At 45.8% G+C, this 25,490-nt stretch overlaps 1 protein-coding gene across 1 annotated transcript in view; it reads right to left on the bottom strand.

Annotated features, from left to right (window-relative positions):
- Nucleotides 1–25,490, bottom strand: part of LOC119962107 (kinesin heavy chain) — a 251,142-nt gene that overhangs the window by 3,868 nt on the left and 221,784 nt on the right. The window contains exons 23-25 of the mRNA XM_038789984.1: nucleotides 23,181–23,285; nucleotides 19,247–19,463; nucleotides 15,295–15,412 (exon numbers count right to left, since the gene is read on the bottom strand). Of these exons, the coding sequence (XP_038645912.1) occupies nucleotides 15,295–15,412; nucleotides 19,247–19,463; nucleotides 23,181–23,285 (440 nt within the window). The remainder of the gene's footprint in view (nucleotides 1–15,294; nucleotides 15,413–19,246; nucleotides 19,464–23,180; nucleotides 23,286–25,490) is intronic.

Below are 25,490 nucleotides of genomic sequence, written 5' to 3'. Positions count from 1 at the left end.
TCCGATAATTTATTTCCATCTTGCTTCCACAATCCATCCGTTCCATTTTCCCTCTTCAAGCCTTCCCTGAAACTAATCAATGTTTCTACCACTCCTTTAAGCATCAGGTTCTAGAGTGAAAAAGAACCTCCTAAGTTCATTTGATGTGTTGTTGCCAGTGTTATGTTTATACCCTCCTTATTCTAAATGCACCCACAAGTGGAAACAGGTTAGTTTCTTCATCTCCAGCCGATCCACATTCCAATTTCAAAGATGTCTGTGAGGTCTCCCCTGGTCTTCTTTCAAAACAGAAAGAGCCACTGCCTATCCATCCCAACACATGCATCCTCTCAATTCTGCTAATATTGGAATTTTGTTCCCATCAACGTGTGATGCTACATTTAGTGATTCATATATTTACCAAATCCCTGCTTCTTTGCCCTCATTAGTTTCCCACCTTCCAAAGCTTAAGTAGCCTCCATTTACTATTTTGAATTTCATTCGCTATTTCTATGGTCACGTTTAACGACTATTCATATCTTCCTGTATTTTGCTACATCTTCCACATTATTATCTGTGCGCTCCTACTCGCCCACCCCAGCCCTCTCAATTGTTTTCTCTGCTTATTTATTCCTTCACTTGTTTTGGGAAATTGGTGCGGTAATTATTGCAGTTCGGAAGGAATGTCCTGCACCTGATAATGGCAAGTGCCATTTATTCTTTAACAATCCAAGTCCTGCAAACATGCCTACTGAATTTGGATTGCGTATACTTAAAGGTATCCAAGAAATAGTCATTCAGCAGGTGGACAGTTTCTGCTATCCCACATTTAATTCCATGATTACTTGTTGACTTCTTTCTTGAATACCTCTCTGCTGTTTGTGTGCATTGGAAAAGCTTTTGGCACAGCCTTGTGGTTCTGCTGATATGTCCCTATGGAGATCATATTTTGTACCCCAAATCGCCCCCCACCCCCTAGTCACCTCTCATAATTAAAACTGAGAGATATAGAACAGGCAGTTGATTCAATATTGTCTATTTTATACAACTGACCCAAGACAAAATTACACACAATTGTAAGATGCCCTTTTATTGCCAATATATCCCCCCCTGCCCCGCCCCCCGTAGTGTAGTGCCCCCTTTCCACTAAATAGTGCCTACCTGAAATTACACACCTACACACATTTGTGCAATTGTCACAACAAAAAATAAACATTATCAGACTATGGTCACTTTCACCGAGTATTCCACTACTTCTACTCTCTCGATAGTTAGTCGATTGAAGTGTGGGTCACCCACAAACACTGGGTCTTGCAGACAGCATTCTCACATGTTTTCCCTGACACACTCTTCGATGGGCAGCACGGTAGCACTGTGGATAGCACAATTGCTTCACAGCTCCAGGGTTCCAGGTTCGATTCCGGCTTGGTTCACTGTCTGTGCGGAGTCTGCACATCCTCCCCGTGTGTGCGTGGGTTTGCTCCCACAGTCCAAAGATGTGCAGGTTAGGTGGATTGGCCATGATAAATTGCCTTTCGTGTCCAAAATTGCCCTTAGTGTTGGGTGGGGTTACTGGGTTCTGGGGATAGGGTGGAGGTGTTGACCTTGGGTAGGGTGCTCTTTCCAGGAGCCAGTGCAGACTCGATGGGCCGAATGGCCTCCTTCTGCCCTGTAAATTCTATGATAATCTATGAAAAATTCTATGATAATCATGTACTAAATTGACAAACTCAGAGTTTTCCTTACTTGATAATTTTTGTGTATATTGGACAAGTTGAAAGGCGCTCATGGTTACTGCCTTATTTCTCTTGCTCATCACTACTGCCACAGAGACACTGCCTTTTATTACAGGATAGTGTAGAAAACACAAAATGCTGCCCTTTTCGTATTGAATGCATCGACCAAGAGAATTTCATTCCATGATTTTTCTGCCAGATTGCTTCAAGTAGCAGGGTCTTGGCTATTTACCGAAAGTAACACAGTTGGGTAGTGATAATCATGTGCTGTCATTTTGATTTATTTTGTTATGAAACAACCCTTGGTGTCAAGTTGCCTCCGACAGGCAACAGCCCCCACCGAGTAGGTATTGAACACAAGAAAAAAAAAAGGGGGGGTGGGGGAAAAGCAGCTTCTTTGAATGTAAACAATAGCTGACTGTGAGTTCAAGGCTGGTAATTAAATCTCAGCTTTCTACTCTGAGTGAAGAAATAAGAGCAAAGCAAAAGTGGCTTCTGGAGTCTTCAAAATTCACTTGAACTATAGACTTGTAACTACCATCGCCATTATAATTCTACAACAATTTGTGCCAATATTGCAAAATATAAACCACTTTCTCCAGGTCAATTATCACACTCACAAACCTGCTGCTATCTATAATAATGAGCTTTTCGTTCAGAGGTGTGGGCAATTACATATACCAACCTTTGTTTAAAATAATCAAGACAGACATTGTTGCCACTGCATTAATGAATTACTGCACGCTTTACAGGGTTTTGTTGAAGGATGGGCTTAGATCCCAGGAAACATTAAAGCAATCCCTTCTACTTCACAGTAAGAAAGCTAGTGTTTGAAACAAACATGTTGGAATTTAACCTGGTGTTGTCAGACTTCTTGCTGTGCTCAGCCCAGTCCAACGCCGGCATCTCCACATCACCTTCTACTTCAGTCACACATTGGTAAGCACCTCACTTAACATCCTTTTCTATTATTTTGTACTGGCAAGAATATTCATAACATCAATGTAAACGTTCCTTTAAAGTTAAGTGTGTTGACATATGGTGAAATTATATTTCGCTGCCATAATGAAAGGTATCACTTTGTAGTATACAACAGTAGAGAGTTTATTTACTGTTCTTCTCATTTGCAGGTTAGAACATGAAATGAAAATCGCTTATTGTCACAAGTAGGCTTCAATGAAGTTACTGTGAAAAGCCCCCAGCTGCCACATTCCGGCACCTGTTCGGGGAGGCTGGTATGGGAATTGAACCGTGCTGCTGGCCTGCCTTGGTCTGCTTTAAAAGCCAGCGATTCAGCCCAGTGTGCTAAAGCAGCCCCTGCTGGTGCAGAAGAGTGCAGAAGGAGGCCATTCGGTCCATCAAGTCTGCAACGACCCACTTAAACCCTCACTTCCACCCTATCCCCGTAACCCAATAACTTTGGACACTAAGGGCAATTTATCATGGCCAATCCATCTAACTTGCACGTCTTTGGACTGTGGGAGGAAACCGGAGCACCCGGAGGAAACCCACGCAGACACGGGGAGAATGTGCAGACTCCGCACAGACTGCTGGTTGCTTCCTTTAGAAGCTTCCTGTGACCTGCATAATTTTGCTATGTGTCCATAAATAGGTTTATAACCCTGTTCTCGGTCAACATTCGCTCATTGGTAGAACTCTCATCCGAAGCAGAAGATTCTGGATTCAGGTTTTACGCCAGTGCTGGACCATGTAATCTATTTATGAACTATATATATTACTCCAGTGCTAGACCATATGATCTAAGTCGGTAATTCAGTCACTATTTGAGTCTGTCAGAAAGATTAAAGCAAGACTCCCCTCTCTTAGATGGATGTGAAAGTTCATCAGAATATGTTTTGAATAGAGCAGGGAAATCTCCTGATGTGCTGGCCTCAGACAGGGCTGGATTCTCCGGTGCCCCAGCTGCATGTAAATAAATAACCTTTATTTTCACAAGTAGGCTTACACTAACGCTGCAATGAAGTTACTGTGAAATGCCCCTAGTCGCCACATTCCGCTGCCTGTTCGGGTACACTGACGGAGAATTCAGAATTTTTAGCCGGTACGGGAATTGAACCCGCGCTACTGGCCTTGTTCTGCATCACAAAGCAGTTGCCTAGCCCACTGAGCTAAACCAGCCCTGGTTTCCCGGTGGCTGCCGTTAGCTGGTGGCGTGATTCTCTACTTCTGCCGCTTGTCAATGTGATTTTCCATCGAAGCCACCCCATGCTGCCAGGCAACTCTAAGGCAAGGGTGCGGTGCCAGCCGAAACCCGACGGCTGGCGAGAGGTATGGCCCGAAGGTCACTACAACAGATCATTTGCGACGTGGAGATGGCGGCGTTGGATTGGGGTGAGCATAGTAAGAATTCTCACAACGCCAGGTGAAAGTCCAACAGGTTTATTTGAAATCACAAGCTTTCCGAGCGCTGCTCCTTCCTCAGGTGGAGTGGAGGCAGGTTCACAATCACAGCAGATATAGGAGAGACACTATTACAAGATAATTACAGATTGGAAAGTGAAGAATAGTTGGAATGCGAGTCTTTTCAGGTAAACAAATCTTTACAGGTACAAACAGTGTGAGTGGAGTGAGTGATAATCACAGGTAATCGAGGTGTGAATTGTCTCAAGCCAGGACAATTAGTAGGATTCTGCAAACCTCGATACATCAACGACTTTTTCTTCCCACCACCAGACTCACCATAAATAATATGGATATGGATATGGTTGTCGAGCCTTGCCCCCTACAATTTATGGCTAGGTATGATAGGACTGCAGAGCCATTGGTTGTGGGATCACTTGCTGCTTCTGATGTTTAGCATACAGGCAGTCCTGTATTGCAGGTTAGCACCTCATTATTAGGAGTGCCCAGTGCTCCTCCTGGTATGCTCACCATGCAGTCCTCAATGAACCAGGGTTGATCCCCTGGCTTGATGGCAATGGTAGAGTGGGACTACATCGGGCCGTGAGCTTATAGATTGTGGTTAAATATAGTTCAGCGGCTGCAAATGGCTCGTGGTGTCTCATGGATGCCTGATTTTGAGCTACAAGATCAATTCTGAATCCAGCCAGTTGTAGGGCCACACAAAATAGAAGGCAGGACTTCATTTCCACAATGACTGTGTGGTGGTCAGTCCACCAGTATTGTCACGATCAGATACATCTGCAACAGGTAGATTGGTGAGGGTAAGTCAAGTAGGTCTTTCTTCATGTTGGTTCTCTGACCAGCGACACAGGCCCAGTCTGGCAGGACATGGCCAGATTGGTCAGTGGTGGTGTTACCAAGCCAATTACCAAGCTACAAACCTACACACACATGTTAAAAAGTTCCAGTATTTACACACAGCGACTCAGAAAGAATGGCGATATAATGGTGTGTGAAGGGGAATCTGCAAAGTTTTTTTACTCGTTCATGGGGACATATAGGCCATGTGGGTCTGGAGTCACATATAGACCACACCAGGTAAGGATGGCAGATTTCCTTCCCTAAATGAAGGGACAGTAGTGAACCAGATGGGTTTTTACAACAATCGGCAATGGTTTCATGATCATCATTAGACTTTTAATTCACGATTTTTTTCATTGAATTCAAATTTCATCATTTGCAATGGCAAGATTTGAACCTGGAGCCCCAGAGTACTCTGGGTCTCTGGTCATGGACAATACTCCTCCGCCACCACCTCCCCAGAGGTTGGTGATGTCTGGAGACTGCCAGGAAAAGAAGAATTTTTGGGGGGGTTATGTACCCTATAATTTACCATGGCTTATACAACTACTTATAAGTTGTGCTTAAAGACCATGTGCGAATGCGCTATCTCAGCTTCCTGATTTTCCCTTCTACTAATGTTCCAAACCAATTAGGCTGCAGAGCCAAATTTCCAATGGCTACAAGAATGTCCATGCCTATTTTACGATCTGGAACAGTGGAATTTATACAAGCTGGGAGAGAGTGGGGCAGTTGGATTAGCTTGGGGTTATTCAAACAAAGAGTTTTTTCACTTACATAATGAGCTAAGTAGTCAATTCTGAACACCCATGATTCCAGGGGCTTGTGAGACCTCTCCAAGGACAGGTTCTTCACAAAATAAAGTGCTATCAACTGGAGTAGTACCTTGTTCGTCAGAGACAGTCACCTCACCAAAAGCTCTGTTCTATTAAAATTTCCATCAGCTATATGCAAAAAACATTTCCAGGTCTGACAAAGATATTTTGATCTTGATAGTTTTGTTGATAAATCTGGACAGATGCGGGTGCACCTGACCCGTTATCTATCTGGATCGATCTTTGGTTGTAATAAAAAGTATCCACCGAGGAATTCAGGCGCTCCGAGAAGGTTAGACTACTTGAATCCATTAGTGAATTAGCTCTTAATCACAAATATGTTTGGAACTGTTCCCTTTAAGTGTGCACTAAATGCCACCTTGTGGTCATTACCGGCATTACATTTCAACAACCGGCTGCTTTCCTGACAATCCAGTTAATGCCATCAAGGTGAATTTGAAAGGTGGTTTTGTAGTTTGGAAGCGATATTCAAAAGTATCCGGAATTTAAGGAGGACTAACAAGGCAAGGGAGTACACGGCAGGACGCTGAGAAGTACAGAGGACTTGGGGTGCATGTCTAAAGATCCCTGAAGGTTGCAGAACAGGTAGATAAGGTGGTTAAGAAAGCATAGAGGTACATCCTTTTATTAACCTAAGCATTGACTATAAGAGCAGGGAGGTTATGATGGAGCTCTAAAAAATGCTTGTTAGGCCACAGCTAGAATAAATACTATGTGCAGTTCTGATTGCTACATATAGGAAGGAGGTAGTTGTACTAGAAAGGGTGCAGAGGAGATTCAGGAGCAGGACGTTGCCTGGGCTGGGACGGTTCAGATATGATGAGAGAACATAGAACATACAGTGCAGAAGGAGGCCATTTGGCCCATCGAGTCTGCACCGACCCACTTAAGCCCTTACTTCCACCCTATCCCCATAACCCAATAACCCCATCTAACCTTTTTGGACACTAAGAGCAATTTATCATGGCCAATCCACCAAACCTGCACATCTTTGGCCTATGGGAGGAAACCGGAGCACCCGGAGGAAACCCACGCAGACACAGGGAGAACATGCGGACAGCGCACAGTGACCCAGCAGGGAATCGAACCCAGGACCCTGGCGCTGTGAAGCCACATTGCCAACCACTGTGCGACCGGGCTGCCACCTAGAGAATGGGATTAGAACAGATGAGGGGCTGGATTCTCCTTTCGGCAGGATCCTCCGTTTTGCCAGCAGCACACTCACGCCCGCGGATTTCCCGACGGCGTGGGGGTGCCCACAATGGGAAACCCCATTGGCTGGCTGCCAGGTCAGAGAATCCCTCTGCCGGCGAGGGAGCGCTGCACCAAAAAGCGGAGGGATGGGGAATGCTGCCGAAGGTGTTGATGGATGACACAGACATGATGGGCTGAAAGGCCTCTTTCTGTGCTGTAAATCTCTTTGATTCTGCTCGACTGTTTGTATTATTCCCATCTCTTCTGAAGTCACAGATTTAGTGAACTGACGATTGATCCATGATGCCTTCCAGTTAGAACTAAGATGAGATGAATGTATCATACAAGCTTGGTCTTGTCCTTCCCTGAAGCCCACATGCATGCTCCTGTTCTGCCACTGATGGTAATCAGGAGCGGGAACGCAGGAAAATTATTAACGTCCCGAGCCGCTGGAATGCTGAAGCTAAATGTTGCATTTCTACTGCTATTCCAATTGCATTTGGCTGATTTAAGACATACCCAAGACAATGGGAGGCAAGGGGAAAAACATGCACACATCATGCATTAGTGGCTGCAGTGATGGCAGGGTTTATACAGTTCCTCTCTCCCAAGTCAAGCAGAGCATAGAACCCATCAAGGCAAATGCTGGAACCGGAGGATAAGAACTCAAGCTCAGGAACAGAGACAATACAAAGAGAGGTTTGGCAGGGGGGTGGGAACCACAATGTGAGCTTAGAAGGTGTAATAACTGAAGGGGAAATAGAGAACCAAAATAAGAGAACAACATCACCCTCAAGCAGAGCAAAAAAGGTGACAAATAGTGAGAAGGGAGGTGGTCAATGCAGGATTGAGGGTGTTGTACCTAAATGTGCGCAGTATACGGAACAAGGTAAATGAGCTTGTTGCGTACATTGAAATTGGCCGGTACGATGTTGTGGGCATCACAGAGACGTGGCTGCAAGGGGATCAGGGCTGGGATTTAAATATCCAAGGATATATGTCCTATCGAAAGGACAGGCAGATGGGCAAAGGGGGCGGGGTTGCATTGTTTGTAAGGAATTAAGTTAAATTGATAGCAAGGAGCGATATAGGATCAGAAGGCATAGAATCTCTGTGGGTAGAGTTGAGGAATCGCAAAGGTAAAAAGACCCTGATGGGAGTTATGTACCAGCCCCCTAGCAGTAGTCAGGATGTGGGGCAGAAAATAAATCAGGAGATAGAAAAGGCATGTAAAAAAGGCAATATTACAATAATCATGGGGGACTTCAATACGCAGGTGGGCTGGGAACATTGGTAGCGGATCCCAAGAAAAGGAATTTGTGGAATGTTTAAGAGATGTTTTTTTGGAGCAGCTTGTGACAGAGCCTACTAGGGAACAGGCAATTCTGGATTTGGTGATGTATAATGAGGCAGACTTGATTAGGGAACATAAAGTGAAGGAACCCTTAGGGAGCAGTGACCACAATATGATAGAATTTACCCTGCAGTTTGAGAGGGAGAAGCTGCAATCAAATGCAACAGTATTACAATTAAATAAGGGTAACTACAAGGGCATGAGGGAGGAGCTGGCCAGAGTTGATTGGAAAAGGAGCCTAGCAGGGAAGACAGTAGAGCAGCAATGGCAGGAGTTTTTGAGGGTTATTCGGGAGGCACAACATAAATTCATTCCAAAGAGGAGGAAACATGCTAAGGGGAGGACAAGGCATCCATGGCTGCCGAGGGATGTCAAGGACAGCATAAAGGCTAAGGAAAAAGCATACAAAGTGGCAAGGATTAGTGAGAAGCCAGAGAATTGGGAAGCCTTTAAAAGCGAGCAGAGGACAAGTAAAAAAGCAATAAGGGGGGAAGAAGATGAAGTATGAGTGCAAGCTAGCTAGTAATATAAAGGAAGATAGGAAGAGTTTTTTTCAATATATAAAAGGTAAGAGAGAGGCAAAAATAGAGATTGGACCATGGAAAATGTGGCTGGAGAAGTAATAATAGGAAACAAAGAAATGGCAGAGGAACTGAATAGTTACTTTACATCAGACTTCATGGTGGAAGACACCAGTGGGATGCCAGAGCTCCAGGAGAATCGGGGTCTAGGTGAGTGCAGTGACCATCACTAAATGAAAAATGAAATGAAAATCGCTTATTGTCATGAGTAGGCTTCAATTAAGTTACTGTGAAAAGCCCCTAGTCGCCACATTCCGGCGCCTGTTCGGGGAGGCTGGTCTGCTTTAAAAGCCAGCGATTTAGCCCAGTGAGCTAAACCAGCCCCTAAAGAGAAGGTTCTGGGGAAACTGAAAGGTCTGAAGGTGGATAAATCACCTGGACCGGATGGACTATACCCCAGGGTTCTAAAAGAGATAGCTGAGGAGATTGTGGAGGTATTGGTGGTGATCGTTTGGAATCACTGGAGGCAGGAAAGGTCCCAGAGGATGGGAAAGTGGCTAATTTAACACCGCTGTTTGAGAAGGGAGGGAGGCAGAAGGCGGGAAATTATAGGTCAGTTCGCCTGACTTCAGTCATTGGTAAGATTTTAGAGTCCATTATTAAAGATGAGATTGTGGAGTACTTGGAAGTGCATGATAAAATAAGACTGAGTCAGCACAGCTTCGTCAAGGGGAGGTCATGTCTGACAAATCTGTTAGAGTTCTTTGAGGAAGTAACAAGGAAGTTAGACAAAGGAGAACCAGTGGACATGATTTATTTAGCTTTCCAGAAGGCCTTTGACAAGGTGCCGCATCGGAAATTGTTAAATAAGTTAAGATCCCATGGTGTTAATGGTAAGGTCCTGACATGGTTAGAGACTGGCAGAAGGCAGAGAATGGGGATAAAGGGGTCTTTTACAGACAACCGGTGACTAACGGTGTGCCTCAGGGGGTGGTTTTGGGACCACAACTTTTCACAATATACATTAATAATCTGGAAGAAGGTACAGAAGGCACTGTTGCGAAGTTTGCAGATGATACAAAGATCTGTAGAGGTACAGGTAGTATTGAGGAAGCAGGGGAGATGCAGAAGGACCTAGACAGGCCAGAAGACTGGGCAAAGAAGTGGCAGATGGAATACAATGTGGAAAAGTGTGAGGTTATGCACTTTGGAAGGAGAAATGGAGGCATTGACTATTTTCTAAATGGGGAAATGCTTCAGAAATCAGAAGCACAAAGGGACTTGGGAGTCCTTGTTCACGATTCTCTTAAGGTTAACGTGCAGGTTTGGTTGGTAGATGCAATGTTAGCATTCACGTCGAGAGGGTTAGAATACAAGACCAGGGTTGTAGACAGGCTTTGGAGAGTCAGGGAATGAGTTACTCTTTGCAGAATCCTCAGCCTTTGACCAACTCATGTAGCGGAGTATTTGTATGGCTAGACTAGTTCAGTTTCTGGTCAACGGTAACCCCCAGAATGTTGATAGTGGAAGATTCAGCAATCTTAATGCCATTGAGTGTCAAGGGGATATAGTTAGATTTTCCATTGTTGAAGATGGTCATTGACTGGCACTTGTATGGTGAGAATATTAATTGCCACTTATCAGCCCAAGTTTGAATGTTGGCTAGGCTTGGTGCATAAGGGCACAGACTACTTCAGTATCTGAGGAGTTATGAATGATGCTGAACATTGTGCAATCATCCGCGAACATCCCCACTTCTACTTTATGATGGAAGACAACTCATTGATGAAGCTGAAGATGGTTCATCCTCGGACATTACCCTGAGGTACTCCTGCAGCAATGCTCCATCATTCCCAAAATTTGAGACTTTTGCCATCTGAAATCTGGGCCAAAGTTTCAAAGGAGCTTAAAAGACTCAAAACAGATAGCATCACGGGAATTGACACATTATCAGGGATACTAAATCTGGTCATTGCACAACCCAAAAAGGGTGAACTTCGACTATGGCTAGAATCCTCCATTCCTTCATGTCGGCTGAATTCTCTTGTCCCGCTCCAGTGAATGGAATTTTGGCTGAGTGCCAAATTCTCCATCCTCGCGAGCAGCGGCGGAGCGGCAAACTCGGCGAATCCCAGCCCATGTATCAGTCTTAAGGCAATCAACAAAACTATCAATTTATCTCAAGAGGGTTGGATTATAAAAGCAGCGATGTGCTACTGAGCCTTTATAAGGCTCTGGTTAGGCCCCATTTGGAGTACTGTGACCAGTTTTGGGCCCCACATCTCAGGAAGGACATACTGGCACTGGAGCATGTCCAGCGGAGATTCACACGGATGATTCCTGGAATGGCGGGTCTAACATATGATGAACGGCTGAGGATTCTGGGATTGTATTCATTGGAGTTTAGAAGGTTAAGGGGAGATCTAATAGAAACTTACACGATAATACATGGCTTAGAAAGGGTGGACGCAAAGAAACTGTTTCCGTTAGGCGAGGAGACGAGGACCCGTGGGCACAGCCTTAGAATTAGAGGGGGTAAATTCAGAACAGAAATGCGGAGACATTTCTTCAGCCAGAGAGTGGTGGACCTGTGGAATTCATTGCCGCGGAGTGCAGTGGAGGCCGGGACGCTAAATGGCTTCAAGGCAGAGATAGATAAATTCTTGATGTCGCGAGGAATTAAGGGCTATGGGGAGAATGCTGGTAGGTGGAGTTGAAATGCCCATCAGCCATGATTGAATGGCGGAGTGGACTCGATGGGCCGAATGGCCTTACTTCCACTCCTATGTCTTATGTCTTATGGTTTTATCATTCCAAATCAGTATTTACATCCTACAATTCAAGAACTAGCAGCATCAACAAGAGGCTTTGCTCGTGTTGCTGCTGTAGACAGAAAGGCGACTCACTGCACTGAGATTGTGTGAGACACAATAGACCTGAGGCACACGGTGGGAGATAAGTGAGGAAGCGAAGCACCTGTCACATTTGTATGACCTCAGAGTATTGGATCAGATAGAAGGGCTATTCACTCATGAGAATTTCAGATAAGCAAAACATATTTACAGAAGCACAAAGTACATACAGTGAGTGAATGCCTGTGAATTTTTCTTACTCTATTGCTTCTGCTTTCTATATAGGAGGTGGTGGCGTAGTGAATTTAGAAACATACATAGAAAATAGAAACAGGAGGAGGCCATTCAACCCTTCAAGCCTGCTCCACCATTCATTCTGAACATGGCTGATCCCGCCTTCCCCCATATTCCCTTGATCCTTTTAGCCACAAGAGCTAAATCTAATTCCTTCTTGAAATTACGCAATGTTTTGGCCTCAGCTACTTTCTATGGTTGTGAATTCTACAGAGTCACCACTCTCTGGGTGAAGAAACTTCTCCTCACCTCAGTCCTAAAAGGTTTACCTCTTATGCTCAAATTATGACCCTAGTTCTGGACTCCCCCACCATCGGGAATATTATTTCCGAATCTAGTCACTGGACTAGCAATTCAGAGACCCAGGATATTGCTCTGGGGACCCAGGTTCGAATCACACCAAAGCAGATGGTAAAATTTTAATTCAATAAAAATCTTGCCTTAAAAGTCTAATGCTGACCATGAAACCATTGTCAAATGCCGTAAAAACCCATCTTCTACACTAATGTCCTTCAGGGAAGGAAATGTGCCATTCTTACCTTGTCTGGCCTGCATGTGACTTCAGATCCAGAGCAATGTGATGGACTCTTAAATGCCCTCAGTTCAAAGGCGATTAGGGATGGGCAATAAATGCTGGCCCAGCCAGCGATGTCCACATCCCGTGAATGAATTCAAAAATAATTTCATGATCCCAGAGTCTTCATAAACTCCACATGTGATGGAGCTGCCTTCAGATACTGTGAGCAGAGCACAGTCAATATCTTACAACCGTTGTAACTCATGAAGGTGTTTTTCAGTGCCACAGAATGCCCTAGAAACATGCCACATGTTAGAAGATTGTTTCTTCAGTCTTGTCAGGTGTTGTGAGAATGCCTAACCTCGATGATGACGTTATTTTCCTTGGAAAGGAAAAAGCAGAACACGTTCAGCGACTATCAGCAGTGCTACTCGATTCGCCCAACACAAGCTGATGCTCAACAGGAGAAATGGACATTCACAGCATCTGAGATTGACTTTCTAGTGCACAGTGTGACAGCAGCTGAAGTAAAGCCTACACACGACCACATCAAAGCCATTCATGCGTTCCTGATCCCATCTAATGTTGGCATCGTTCCTTGGTGTTACCAACTTTTAACACAAAGAGTTTTTTTCAAATGTATTTTATTACAAACATGCATCAAAACAGGTTACAGCGAACAAACACCCCGGGAAACATGCTTCCCAACAATCAATGATACAGTCCGTACAGATTTTTTCTCTTTTTCACCCCCCACCCCGCGACAAACAGCCCCTCAAACACGGTCACAAATATCCCACACCTTTCCTAAAACTCCCCTGAAGAGTCCCTTAACTCATACATTATCTTCTCTAATCGCAGGAAGTCATATAGGTCACCCAACCAAACCGCTACCCCCTGTGGTGATGCCGATCGCCACTCCAGCAAAATTCCCCACCGTGCAATCAGAGAGGCGAAGGCCATCACATCGGCCTTCCTCCTCTCCATGAGCTCCGGCTTCTCTGAGACCCCAAATATCGCCATCAAAGGGTCCGGGTCCATCTCCTCCTCCATTATCCTGGCTAAGAGCGTGAACACTCCCGCCCAGAATCTTCCCAATTTTTCACAACCCCAAAACATGTGCGCATGATTCGCTGGTCCCAGCTCACATCTCTCACACTCACCTGCTACCCCATGAAAGAACCCACTCATTCTTTCCCGAGTCATATGCACCCTGTGCACCACCTTAAACTGTATCAGGCTCATCCTTGCACATGAGGAGGTCCCATTTACCCTACACAGTGCTTCACTCCATGCTTCCCAATTGATTTCCCCTCCCAACTCCGCTTCCCTTTTCTCCTTGATCTTCACCACCCACTCACCTCCCTGCTCCCCCAGCCACTTATATATAGCAGCACGGTAGCATTGTGGATAGCATAATTGCTTCACAGCTCCAGGGTCCCAGGTTCGATTCCAACTTGGGTCACTGTCTGTGCAGAGTCTGCACATCCTCCCCGTCTGTGCGTGGGTTTCCTCCGGGTGCTCCGGTTTCCTCCCACAGTCCAAAGATGTGCAGGTTAGGTGGATTGGCCATGATAAATTGCCCTTAGTGTCCAAAAAGGTTAGATGGGGTTATTGGGTTACGGGGTTAGACCTCACTCTAGCTGACCACCCAGCCAGGAACTTTAAAGTTTGGGGCACCATTTTTAAAGGTTGCCCCAGTGCACAAATGTTCACCAGGGGCCAATACTGTTCAATTGTTATGTATTTGACTATGTGCGTCTGTTTCCTATTGAAGCTCATTGTGCATGATTAGTTGGGTCTGGGCGTGGACTGAGAGTAAACAAACTGTACAGATTTCTGGAATATAGAACTATAAACATGGGCACGCATTTTCAACCACTGTAGATAAAACGTGTTTCACTCACAGAAACACAGACACAGGTGTGCCATCTCTGTATAGCGCCAGGATATAAAATATACAACATTCAGCTTTGCCATCTTCCCATATAATGATATGCAAATGCATAGATTTCCAAGTGGAGACACGTCTAAGTGTTTATTCCCTAGAATATTAATTTTGTTTAATTCCCTTTTCTTCCATGTACTGAATGATATGTTGAGCTGCTTGCAGAAAAATACTTTTCACTGTACCTCGGTACACGTGATAATAAACAAATCCAATCCAATCCAATCCAATCCAATCAGTCAACTGATAGCTCTTAGAGGCAAACCAAAGGTCAACTTTTTATTCTTTTTCTATGCTTGTTCCCTCCTCCCCTGCCCCCACACAATATATATTTCTTCCCTCCTTCAGCACTGGCCATGTTCATCCCATTAAGCCGGTTAAGAGCAACGCTAAAATCTGAAGGGCATCAATACAAAGAGCACCTTTTTTGTAAATTAAATGGTGGAGCGGAGGAATATGCAGAAAACATTGAAGTTTGGTTCCTTTTAAAACAGCAAATCTTCAGACAAACATGAAACATGTTGAGACGCTGCCTCTTATTCACCATTTTAACACATAACACATGAATAGGCTGGTAGCTCTGCTAGAATGGCGAACAGAGACATGACATGAAAATTAATTCTGCCCCATCTCCTAATATCACCAAAGGTACTTTCTAAATCTAACTAATGCAAATGGAGAAGTAAACCTTTCAACTCCACACGAATGGCCCGACAATTGAAGCTTCGCAACATCAGACGTCTTTTTAGAAGCAATAAAAGCTTAATGGTCAAGGACGCTTTCCAGCTCAGCCACCCACAGATTTATAATCTCGGATAATGAGCGTTATTCCACTTACTACTTGTCCTTGTTCTGATAGTAACTGGAGTTTGAGGTCGCAGAGACTCCACCGCCACGAATAGCATGATAGGCTGTTGGAGAGGATGCAGGATAATGACCAGGACGAATAGGTTTGGCTGAAATGAAAGAACAAAATTCAGTTCAATTAACTTCCATTCAAATGTGTGCATCTGATCTGAAATATCACAGGCAGCATTTTACAGCACAGCACCAGCAGGTTTGCAGGTAGGGGTGAGAGTTGGGGGGGGGGGGGTGGAGGTGGTGGCATTCCCTCTGCCCTCATGGGGAATGGGGAGTAGGGGTGGGAGGGGACTAGGCTGGCATGCCTGTTCTCATCCCAATGGAGGCCCTTGACTGCCGATTAATGGCCTCTTCCTGCCCAGCCTCAGTTTTGTGACAGATAGCGGGAGGCTAGGGACTGGGAACAGCCCAGCAGCTACCCCTGCTCAAGCCTCAGGCTGGAAGGAAGGGACTCCTCCATCACTGATGGTCGTTATAGATCAATAAACCCCCCCCTAGTTCTCTTGTCACCTCCCTAGCCAGCCCCCCCCCATCCCGCCCTTATATTCCCTCAGCCCCCGGCCTCCCCATCAAGATCCCAACCCTGCTCATGAACAGCTCTCCCATTCCCGTCATGGAGCCCCCTTTACGTACCTCTATCCTGGCTCGGGTACTAAATTGTGTCCCAGTAATGGCCACTGCTGCTGGTGGCACTGCTGAGCTACAGAGCTGCTGATCGATCAGATTGGCCGGCAACTCTGAGATGGGGCTTCATCTGAAGCAGGGAGCGTAAGTCCCACCTCCAGCCAACATCGTCAGGAATGCATTCCCGTTGACCCCTCAACCACCACCTATTAAATTCAACCCTATATTTCTCCAGTTACGCAGAGGGCTTGTGAAGCCTGCAACCCCTGTAAAAGTCCTGAAAGGTCTGACCATTGGCCTTTCAATAGGGGTGAGCAGGCTTCCTGGCCCATTCCATTTCCCATGCCCCAGCAAATGGCCACCGGTGGAAACAGATGTAGGGTTTCCACCTGTGCCATTTTGTTTGCCATCCTGCCTCTGCTTAATCCCATTTTGAGACTGCAAAATCCAGCCTGGGTGTCCCATTGAAGGAAAGGGGGTTTGGCCGAACAAGGGGAAGATTTTCAGGGTATCTTAGCCGCTCAGGATGAGGGGAGCACTCCTGCTCCTCCTGGCCCACAAGCTGTGCTAGAAAGGCACTTAGATGTTCCATCCAGCTGTTCACACCTCCTTCCAAAGCCCAGAAAAGCTGGCCACCAGAATTTAAATCAGGAAGCGGTTAAATTTGAGGAATGCAGCCTCATTAAATTATTTCAAGGGCAGATCCATCTCTGGAGAGTAGGGTAGTTAAATGCCTCCCAACGTAACTCAGTTAAAACTGAAAGTCATGGATCATTTAAAAAATGTTTTCATGCTTTCTTCTTCTCCTCTTTTGCATTAATATTACCCCCATTGTTCCTTGACTAAGGGGATAAAAATGTAACTGGATGGAATAATGATAAATGTTTTCAATATTCTGAACAACTCTAATGCTTCAAAACCCACATCTGTCCAAAATGTGACAAATTCTTGGATGCTTTCTGAGCACTTTGTTCTTGTGGGTGATATAATAAAAACCTGCTCGCCAATCTGTTTCACAGCCCATAGTTGATGCTCCTTGCTTGTTCATTAACTTCCAAATACACCGACCTACACGCTATTACTTCGCCCTGAATCCCCACTGTTTTAAAATTAAAGCTCAATGCATTTCAAATCTAACTCATTCTTTGTCACAATCTTAAAACTTTGGAATGTCCTTACAAATGGCCTTTTTAAAAACATTTGGTCTCAGAATGTGGATGATGTTGGCAAGAGAGCATAATCCATGGGCAGCATGGTAGCATGGTGGTTAGCACAGTTGCTTTACAGCTCCAGGTTCGATTCCCGGCTGGGTCACTGTCTGTGCGGAGTCTGCACATTCTCCCCAAGTGTGCGTGTGTTTCCTCCGGGTGCTCCGGTTTCCTCCCACAGTCCAAAGATGTGCGGGTTAGGTGGATTGGCCTTGCTAAATTGCCCTAAGTGTCCAAAAAAGGTTAAGTGGGGTTACTGGGTTATGGGGAAGGTGTGGGCTTGAGTAGGGTGCTCTTTCCAAGGGCCGGTGCAGACTTGATGGGCCGAACGGCCTCCTTCAGCACTGTAAATTCTATGAAATCTATGTCTTTATGGTGTACCTGTCTTTGGATCAACTTGATTTCTGAAATGAATGAAAATTGCTTATTGTCACAAGTAGGCTTCAAATGAAGTTACTGTGAAAAGCCCCTAGTCGCCACATTCCGGCACCTGTTCGGGGAGGCTGTTACGGGAATCGAACCGTGCTACTGGCCTGCCTTGGTCTGCCTTCAAAGCCAGCGATTTAGCCCTGTGCTAAACAGCCCCAGACTTCTGATCAAGGTTCACAATAATGAAGCTTACATTCCAGTATAAATGTAATTTCAGCATCTTGATTTGTGAATAGGGGTCACAACTATGTCTCTCAATTAGTTTATTTATAAACATCACCCCCGTACTGGCAAGAACATAAGAACATAAGATCTAGGAGCAGGAGTAGGCCATCTGGCCCCTCGAGCCTGCTCCACCTTTCAATGAGATCATGGCTGATTTTTTGTGGACTCAGCTCCACTTTCCCACCCGAACACCATAACCCTTAATCCCTTTATTCTTCAAAAATCCTATCTATCTTCATCCTGAAAACATTTAATGAAGGAGCATAAACTGCTTCACTGGGCAGGGAATTCCATAGATTCACAACCCTTTGGGTGAAGAAGTTCCTCCTAAACTCAGTCCTAAATCTACTTCCCCTTATTTCGAGGCTATGCCCCCTAGTTCTGCTTTCACCGGCCAGTGGGAACAACCTGCCCACATCTATCCTATCTATTCCCATCATTATTTTAATATGTTTCTATAAGATCCCCCTGCATCCTTCTAAATTCCACCGAGTACAGTCCCAGTCTACTCAACCTCGTAATCCAACACCCTCAACTCTGGGATTAACCGGACAGCACGGTGGCACAGTGATTAGCATTGCTGCCTACGGCGCTGAGGCCCCGGGTTCGAATCCCGGCCCTGGGTCACTGTCCGCGTGGAGTTTGCACATTCTCCCCGTGCCTGCGTGGGTTTCACCCCCACAACCCAGATGGCCTACTCCTGCTCCTAGTTCTTATGTTCTTATGTTCTTATGTGCAGGGTAAATTGCCCTTTAATTGGAAAAAATAATTGGGTACTCTAAAATTTGAAAAAGAAACTCTGGGATTAACCTAGTGAATCTCCTCTGCACACCCTGCAGCGCCAGTACGTCCTTTCTCAGGTAAGGAAACCAAAACTGAACACAATACTCCAGGTGTAGCCTCACTAACTCCTTATACAGTTGCAGCATAACCTCCCTAGTCTTAAATTCCATCCCTCTAGCAATGAAGGACAAAACTCCATTCACCTTCTTAATCAGCTGTTGCATCAGTAAACCAAATTTTTGCGACTCAGGTCCCTCTGCACAGCAGCATGTGTTAATTTATCAGGTAATCATTTCCACATGTCCCAGACTGCACCTTTCCTCTATTCCACATTCAGAGTCAACCTTTTAATCATTCGTACCGGTTGTCCGTAATAGTCTCTCCAAACCACTTCACCTTGTTCAATCCAACACTACTTACAATAAACCTCCTGAAAACTCATCATTTTAAGTATGTGCTCAGTTTTCCCTACTCCCGATGAGCGCTATTTAAATCTAAGTTGTTACAATTGTATTTACATTGCGCATTCAGAAATTGAGTTTTTTTTCACATACTTGGCTTTGCTTTACTGGCACTGTCAGCATTACTAACATTTCAGAAGGCAACCGAGCAGATCCCACATGCATAGCGCGTGTAACTAAAAGCAGCAAAGACCCTCACCAATCTGAGCTGAATGTGCCCGCCTGGCCATGTTTTTGGCTCGTACTGCTTCCTTGATTCGATCGACGTCCTGATGGTAACGTTTGCGGTCCCTCATGGCACTCTCCTTGGCTTCCTTCAATGCACTCTCCAGTGCTTTAACTCTCTCAGCTGTAGCCCGAAGTCGTTTTTCCAGCTTAGGAAGCTCACAACGAAGATCTGCATTGTCACGAACCAGCTGGAAGAGAAAAAGAACTAAGTGGATGCACCACAGGAGAACTGGGGGAGAACGTTTGTCTTTGGCTGATGGTGCCAAATGGGCAATACTGGATCCACCTCCTGTAATGTATCTCTCATTTCTGTCAATAAAAACCAGGAGAGATGTTTACCTGGCAGGTGATCCAACATTGGACACGAGTGTCAAAATGACCAAGTTCAAAATTATCCAACTACAGAGCGAACAGAAATAACAGAATATGATCAGGCACAAAATGAGCCAATAGATTTTAAAGGACTTGAGAACATTGATCCAATGTTTCAGTTTGTGGAACCTAAGTGGACAATGTGAACACTCTGGTCAATGCCCTGCAGAATTTATAGTAAGTCTACACGCCCCCCTCCCCCCACTTCCATTTTGAGTTATATTTCATGAACCCTCACTGACAATATGTGGAATTCTTTAGCAAACAAAGAACAAAGAAAAGTACAGCACAGGAACAGGCCCTTCGGCCCTCCAAGCCTGCGCTGACCATGCTGCCCGTCTAAACTAAAATCTTCGACACTTCCGGAGTCCGTATCCCTCTATTCCCATCCTATTCATGTATTTGTCAAGATGCCCCTTAAATGTCACTATTGTCCCTGCTTCCACCACCTCCTCCGGCAGCGTGTTCCAGGCACCCACTACCCTCTGTGTAAAAAAACTTGCCTCGTACATCTCCTCTAAACCTTGCCTCTCGCACCTTAAACCTATGCACCCTAATAATTGACCCTCCCATAGTGCACTGGGGCTTGGAGGGAGGCGGGGGTTGTGCCAGGAGCCTGGGAGATCTCTCGCTATACTGAGGAGATCCGGCGAGTGGATCTCTTCGGTGTAGAAAATGAGGCTATGTGCGGCCTCGGCCACACGTTCCCCGCTGAAGACCCTTATGAGGACCCTTATTTAACGTGAGTGTCATTTTATAGTCATGTGTTTCTCGGCGTTACGACTAAATGTGCTCGCTATGGGACTTTGTTCCCATTCAGTTGAATCGTGCCCTTAAACTCTCATTACCACAATCCATTGAAAAAACAGTTCACAAATGACACTATGTCACGGGGCCGGTTTAGCTCAGTTGGCAGACAGCTGGTTTATGATGCAGAACAAAGCCAGCAGCGCAGGTTCAATTCCTGTACTGGCTGAGGTTAGTCGTGAAGTTGCTGCCTTCTCAACCTTGCCCATCGCCTGAGGTGTGGTGAACCTCAGGTTAAACCACCACCAGTCAGCTCTCCCCCTCAAAGGGGAAAGCAGCCGATGGTCATCTGGGACTATGGTGACTTTACTGTAAGGTTAGCCTCGAAAAAGGTTCTTGGTTTCTAGGCCAGCTCAGTGAGGCGAGCTGGAACACTGCACTTTATTTCAGGCCAACATTTTTAGGATCTTGGAATGGTGGCATGCCGACAAACACAGGCACAGGTGAAGCATGCACTGGGGATAGATTAAACAGCAGAGCAGAGACGTGGGGCGGGATTCTCCACCCCACCGCCCCAGTTTTCTGGTTCGGCACGCCCCCCGCTGGCAGTGGGATTCTCCGTCCCGCCAGCCGGCCAATGGGGTTTCCCATTGTGGACAGCCCCACACCATTGGGAAACCCCCAGACATGGGTGCGCTGCCGGCGTAACGGAGAATCCCGACAGTGGAGAATCCAGCTCGTGAATTCTACTATCGGAGGCCAACCACCCCCCCCCAAAACCCCCCCCCCCCCAAACCCCCCCCCCCCCAAAACCCCCCCCCCCCCCCCCCCCCCCCCCCCCCCCCCCCCCCCCCCCCCCCCCAGTCAGGCATCAGATGACAAAACAGGAGAAATATTTGACTTCCGATCACAGTGAATGAATTCCGAGCTCACAAAACAATGAATCAAAAGGAGGACAGAAATAAAACTAGAAAATGGCTTTGATTTAAAGATTGACTTCAAGAAGGCAGATTGATATCTGACTGAGATCTTCATGGGGAAGAATCGTATCTGGCTGTAAAGAAAATTGGTTGATAGATTTACCACACAAAATCAGCGAGAAATAGGAAAAGGGAACAAAAAGTGAAGAATGGTGATGAAATTTCAATGGGAACTTTGTAAGTCCTAAGCTACATAAAATTAAAATATCAGTTTTGGAAGTTATCACAGAAACTGTCAAAAGGCAGTTGTAGGACTTCGGATGGCGACTATGAGGTGAACAGTTGCACACAAGGTGGCCCCTGCATGGGGATTTAGGCCCTTTTGACCCACTTATCGGGTGTTTTGTCGGACAAAATTGCTACAGAGGGACAGAATTAGATCCCCTCTGTCGAGTGATGTCTAAGCGCTATAATATTAGAAATAAACTGGGCAAGGGACCTTCGTCTGATTCAGAAGTCTCTCGAGTCTCAGAATGGGAGAAAATGGCGGAGCCCTGTGTGGCATCGTTGCTCCCGCAGTGGATAACCAAGAAGTTGGTGGAATTCTTGTTGGGGGAAAGTAAAGAAACAAAGACAAGTGGTTACTGATGATTTGAGGCAGACGATTGGGGGGGGCCATGCAACCTTAGACAGATTGAATCACGATAAAGCGGGCGGCCACTCGGTCCATCGCTGTCCAGAGAACCGCCGGGGAGCTGCTGCCAACGGCCCCCGCCCCCACCGAAAAACCGGCGCCGGAGAATCCGGCCACCGGGGTCGGGGTGGGATTCATGCCGCCCCCCCAGCAATTCCCGGCCCGGCGGGGGGTCAGAGAATCCCACCCCAGAGGTTTGTGCCACATGGTCTAGACTCAACGTTCAGGGCATGTGAGAGGGAGGGGCTAGAGAGGTTTAGAGATCTGGTTTTGGCGGGTAGGTTTGTAGTGCTCAAAGAGATTTCAGAGAAGTTCCAACTTCCGAGAAGGAATCTATTTAAATATCTGCAGGTGTGAGACGTTGTACGTAAAGAGCTTCCTTTGTTTCCCCTGGTGCCAACGCCTTCGCTTTTGGATAGGGCTCTGTCTTTGGGGAGGGCTACGATGGGTTAGCCTTGTGAAGGGGCTGGGTTAGCAGGAGAGGGGTGGTGGGGATTTTTTTTGTAGCAAGGTAAATTTGTTGAAATGTTTTGAATATTTTGTATGTTATAAACAAAAACTTTTCAATTAAAATATTTGTTAAAGAAGCGGCTGTAGCTATAATGAGGTCAAGACTTTAACTCAGTTGAAACAACATCTATATCAGTAATTTTCTGTTATAATAATATAATATAATAACCTGTTATTGTCTCAAGTATGGAGTTACTCTGAAAAGCCCCTAGTTGCCACATTACGGCGCCTGTTCGGGTAAGCTGGCACGGGACTTCAACCCACGCTGCTGGCCTTGTTCAGCATCACAAACCAGCTGTCTAGACCATTGAGCGAAACCAGCCCTTATGTTTGTGAGCTACGTCCACCAAAAGGAAATTAAAGTGTGGACAATAGATAGAGAGCGGGATCTGACAGTACGCCCCCCCCCCCCGGTGTCTATGGCACTTTGCGTGGCTCGTCTGTCCCACTGCCAGGAAACCCGCTACGGGTTAGGGGAGGGGGGCTGGGCGTCTCCATCGGGACCGGAGGATTCCGCCAGTGGAAAGGGCCGAAAATTCCCGTCCAGTGTCTGCTCGATCAAAAAGGGAGTTGGATATTTGAAAATTGTGGGAGTGCTGAATATGGAAATGACAAACTATTTCCAGACTTGTGCCGAATTTTGACGCAAATCATCTTCATACCTGCTTGTGAACTTTTGTAAGCTGCTCCAGGTTGTTCTCAAGAAAGGATATTTTCTGTTTCTGTGCAGCACTCCCCCCTCCATCATCGGAGTCCAGCTCAGTGCTCTGAGGACAGAAAAAGCACAATTATCGACCTGCGACCAGTCTCAAAGCTTGTGACATGATGGAAATGAATCAAATCCATGGTTTCATCCTGATGAAGCTTGGCCGGCGCTGTTCATTCAGAAACAAATGTAAGCACTACCTGTGTTTGGGAATAAGATCAGCATTATTCCTGACGTATCTTAATATATACATTTAAAGTTTTGCTGCATGTTTTGCTACTTTGGGAAGTAGACTGTAACCAAATATCAAGATGAAACTCCCAGTGTGGAGAGATATGGGGTTGTTAAGCAGAATACAGGAAATCAAAACTCAATATTTTTGTTCAGGAGGTGAAAAAATACCTTTCAATACATGGGTTTAAGTTTCAAGATGATCTGGTCCTTCTAGAGATCATCTACCTCGGTGTTTACATCACTCATTTAACTAAAGGGATATTTGGAATCAAGGGGCAGAACATAATGCTCCCACTAGAGGCGAGTTCCAAAGTGGATGAGGGCGTTTGGGCAGGTGGATGTGGGGACCCCACCGGATTTCCCTGATTAAGTCGGACGGGAAGGCTTGTGGGTGACCTTAAACTGACATACCAATTGAGGGCGTTAAGTGGGCAACTATTGACCACTTGAAGGCCTCATTCTGCCACCATGGGCATTCAACCAGCAACAGGAACAAGAATCGCCACACAGGAAGCACAAGTCAGATTAAAGCCTAATAGGGGAGGTCCCTCATTCAAAATACTCCCTTCCTGATCAAGGAATCTGGCATTGGGAGGGTGGGGGGGGAGATATTGAGACGGCCCACTTCGCTGTCCTTTCCTTTGAAACCACCTCCTATTCCTCACTCGCCACCGAGCGCCCCCCTCTCCCCCGTGCCATCTGCACATACGTTGCTCCAGGGATCCCTGGCGAACGGCCAAGTGTACCACCGACCGGCAGCAGCCACCACTCCCAGTGGTGCTGCCGGTAACGGAGAGCTGCCTGCCTCTGATTAGCCGACAACTCTCGGGGGCAGGTCATTACTGGGGACAGTGCAGCAATTCCATGTCCCACTGGGAGCCAGGAGCCCCTACCAATTGGGGACTTAATTCCTTCGGGGGTCCCCGAGATCGGGTCGGCAGGGCTGTGGCCAGTTTTGGCTGCAGTCATCAGGCTCCCAGCCACCCTCATTAAATTCTGCCCTTGGAATCATAAAGGTGGCAGGAGGTTTAACCCAACATGCCTGTGTCAGCTATTTCTTGGCTCTCTGCTTTCTTAACGTAAATCCACTGCACTTTTGCAAGTTACTATTGGATCTGCTTCAACAAATGCATTCATGGTCACAACAATTCAATGAGTTAAAAAATAACTAATCCCCTTCACTGGGTTTTTTGTCAATTATCTTAAAACTGTGCACTCTGGTCACTGACACTCCTGCAAGCGGAAACAGTTTTTCCCAGAACTCATAATTCCTCATAATTTTGCATGCGGCACTAACATTTTTCAATTGCTAAAAATAATCAACAAATTGACGTGACCATCAATTCACTCGAAGACTCGTTTCGAAGTAAACAGTGGTTTTAATCAGCTTATAACTTTGCCTGCCTGCGACCGGTACATCACTGAAGGCGGTCCCGCAGGTCAGCTGCTCTTATACTTCCTATAAGGGGTGGAGCCATGGGCAGAGCCCGTACATGCTCCACTCTCTCCCTGTGGGTGAAGCCACACAATGGCCCATAGATGGAGCCCACAGGGTTAATAACATGGTATAACGTAATACAGTATACTGGTGAATTAACAGTATTTATACATTCACCACAAAAATGTTCTCGGATCTTTATGGATTAATCCCAGCCTGCTGCCACTAGTGTGTACCCCGCAATACAAAACCTCGGAATGAAACAGATGGTATTCCGGATGTTAGCCCTAATGGGACCACTCTAATGGCTGTAATCTACATACCTAAAGGGGTAGATCGAATTCAGCTCTATGGAAATTCACATCTAGTACAATGCAGAATTCACCTTTATTAGAATCAAAGGAAAAAAGACTGAAAGAATTTTAACCTCAAAGGTTGGATGAACTTGTCTCAGTTGTCAGGTTAAAGGTTAACCAGCCTCCAACTCCAAGTGGAGACGGGATAGGGACATGCAACCAACACACTCCCAGGATGCGGGTTAGCAATTTAAATATTATAATGAGGTTGAAAGCTTCTTATTTGATCACCATTTCA

This window comes from Scyliorhinus canicula, chromosome 2 (assembly GCF_902713615.1).
Source record: "Scyliorhinus canicula chromosome 2, sScyCan1.1, whole genome shotgun sequence".
Taxonomy (NCBI): Eukaryota; Metazoa; Chordata; class Chondrichthyes; order Carcharhiniformes; family Scyliorhinidae; genus Scyliorhinus; species Scyliorhinus canicula.
The sequence above is the reverse complement of the archived record's forward strand: the minus strand, read 5'-3'. Positions and strand labels throughout refer to the sequence as shown.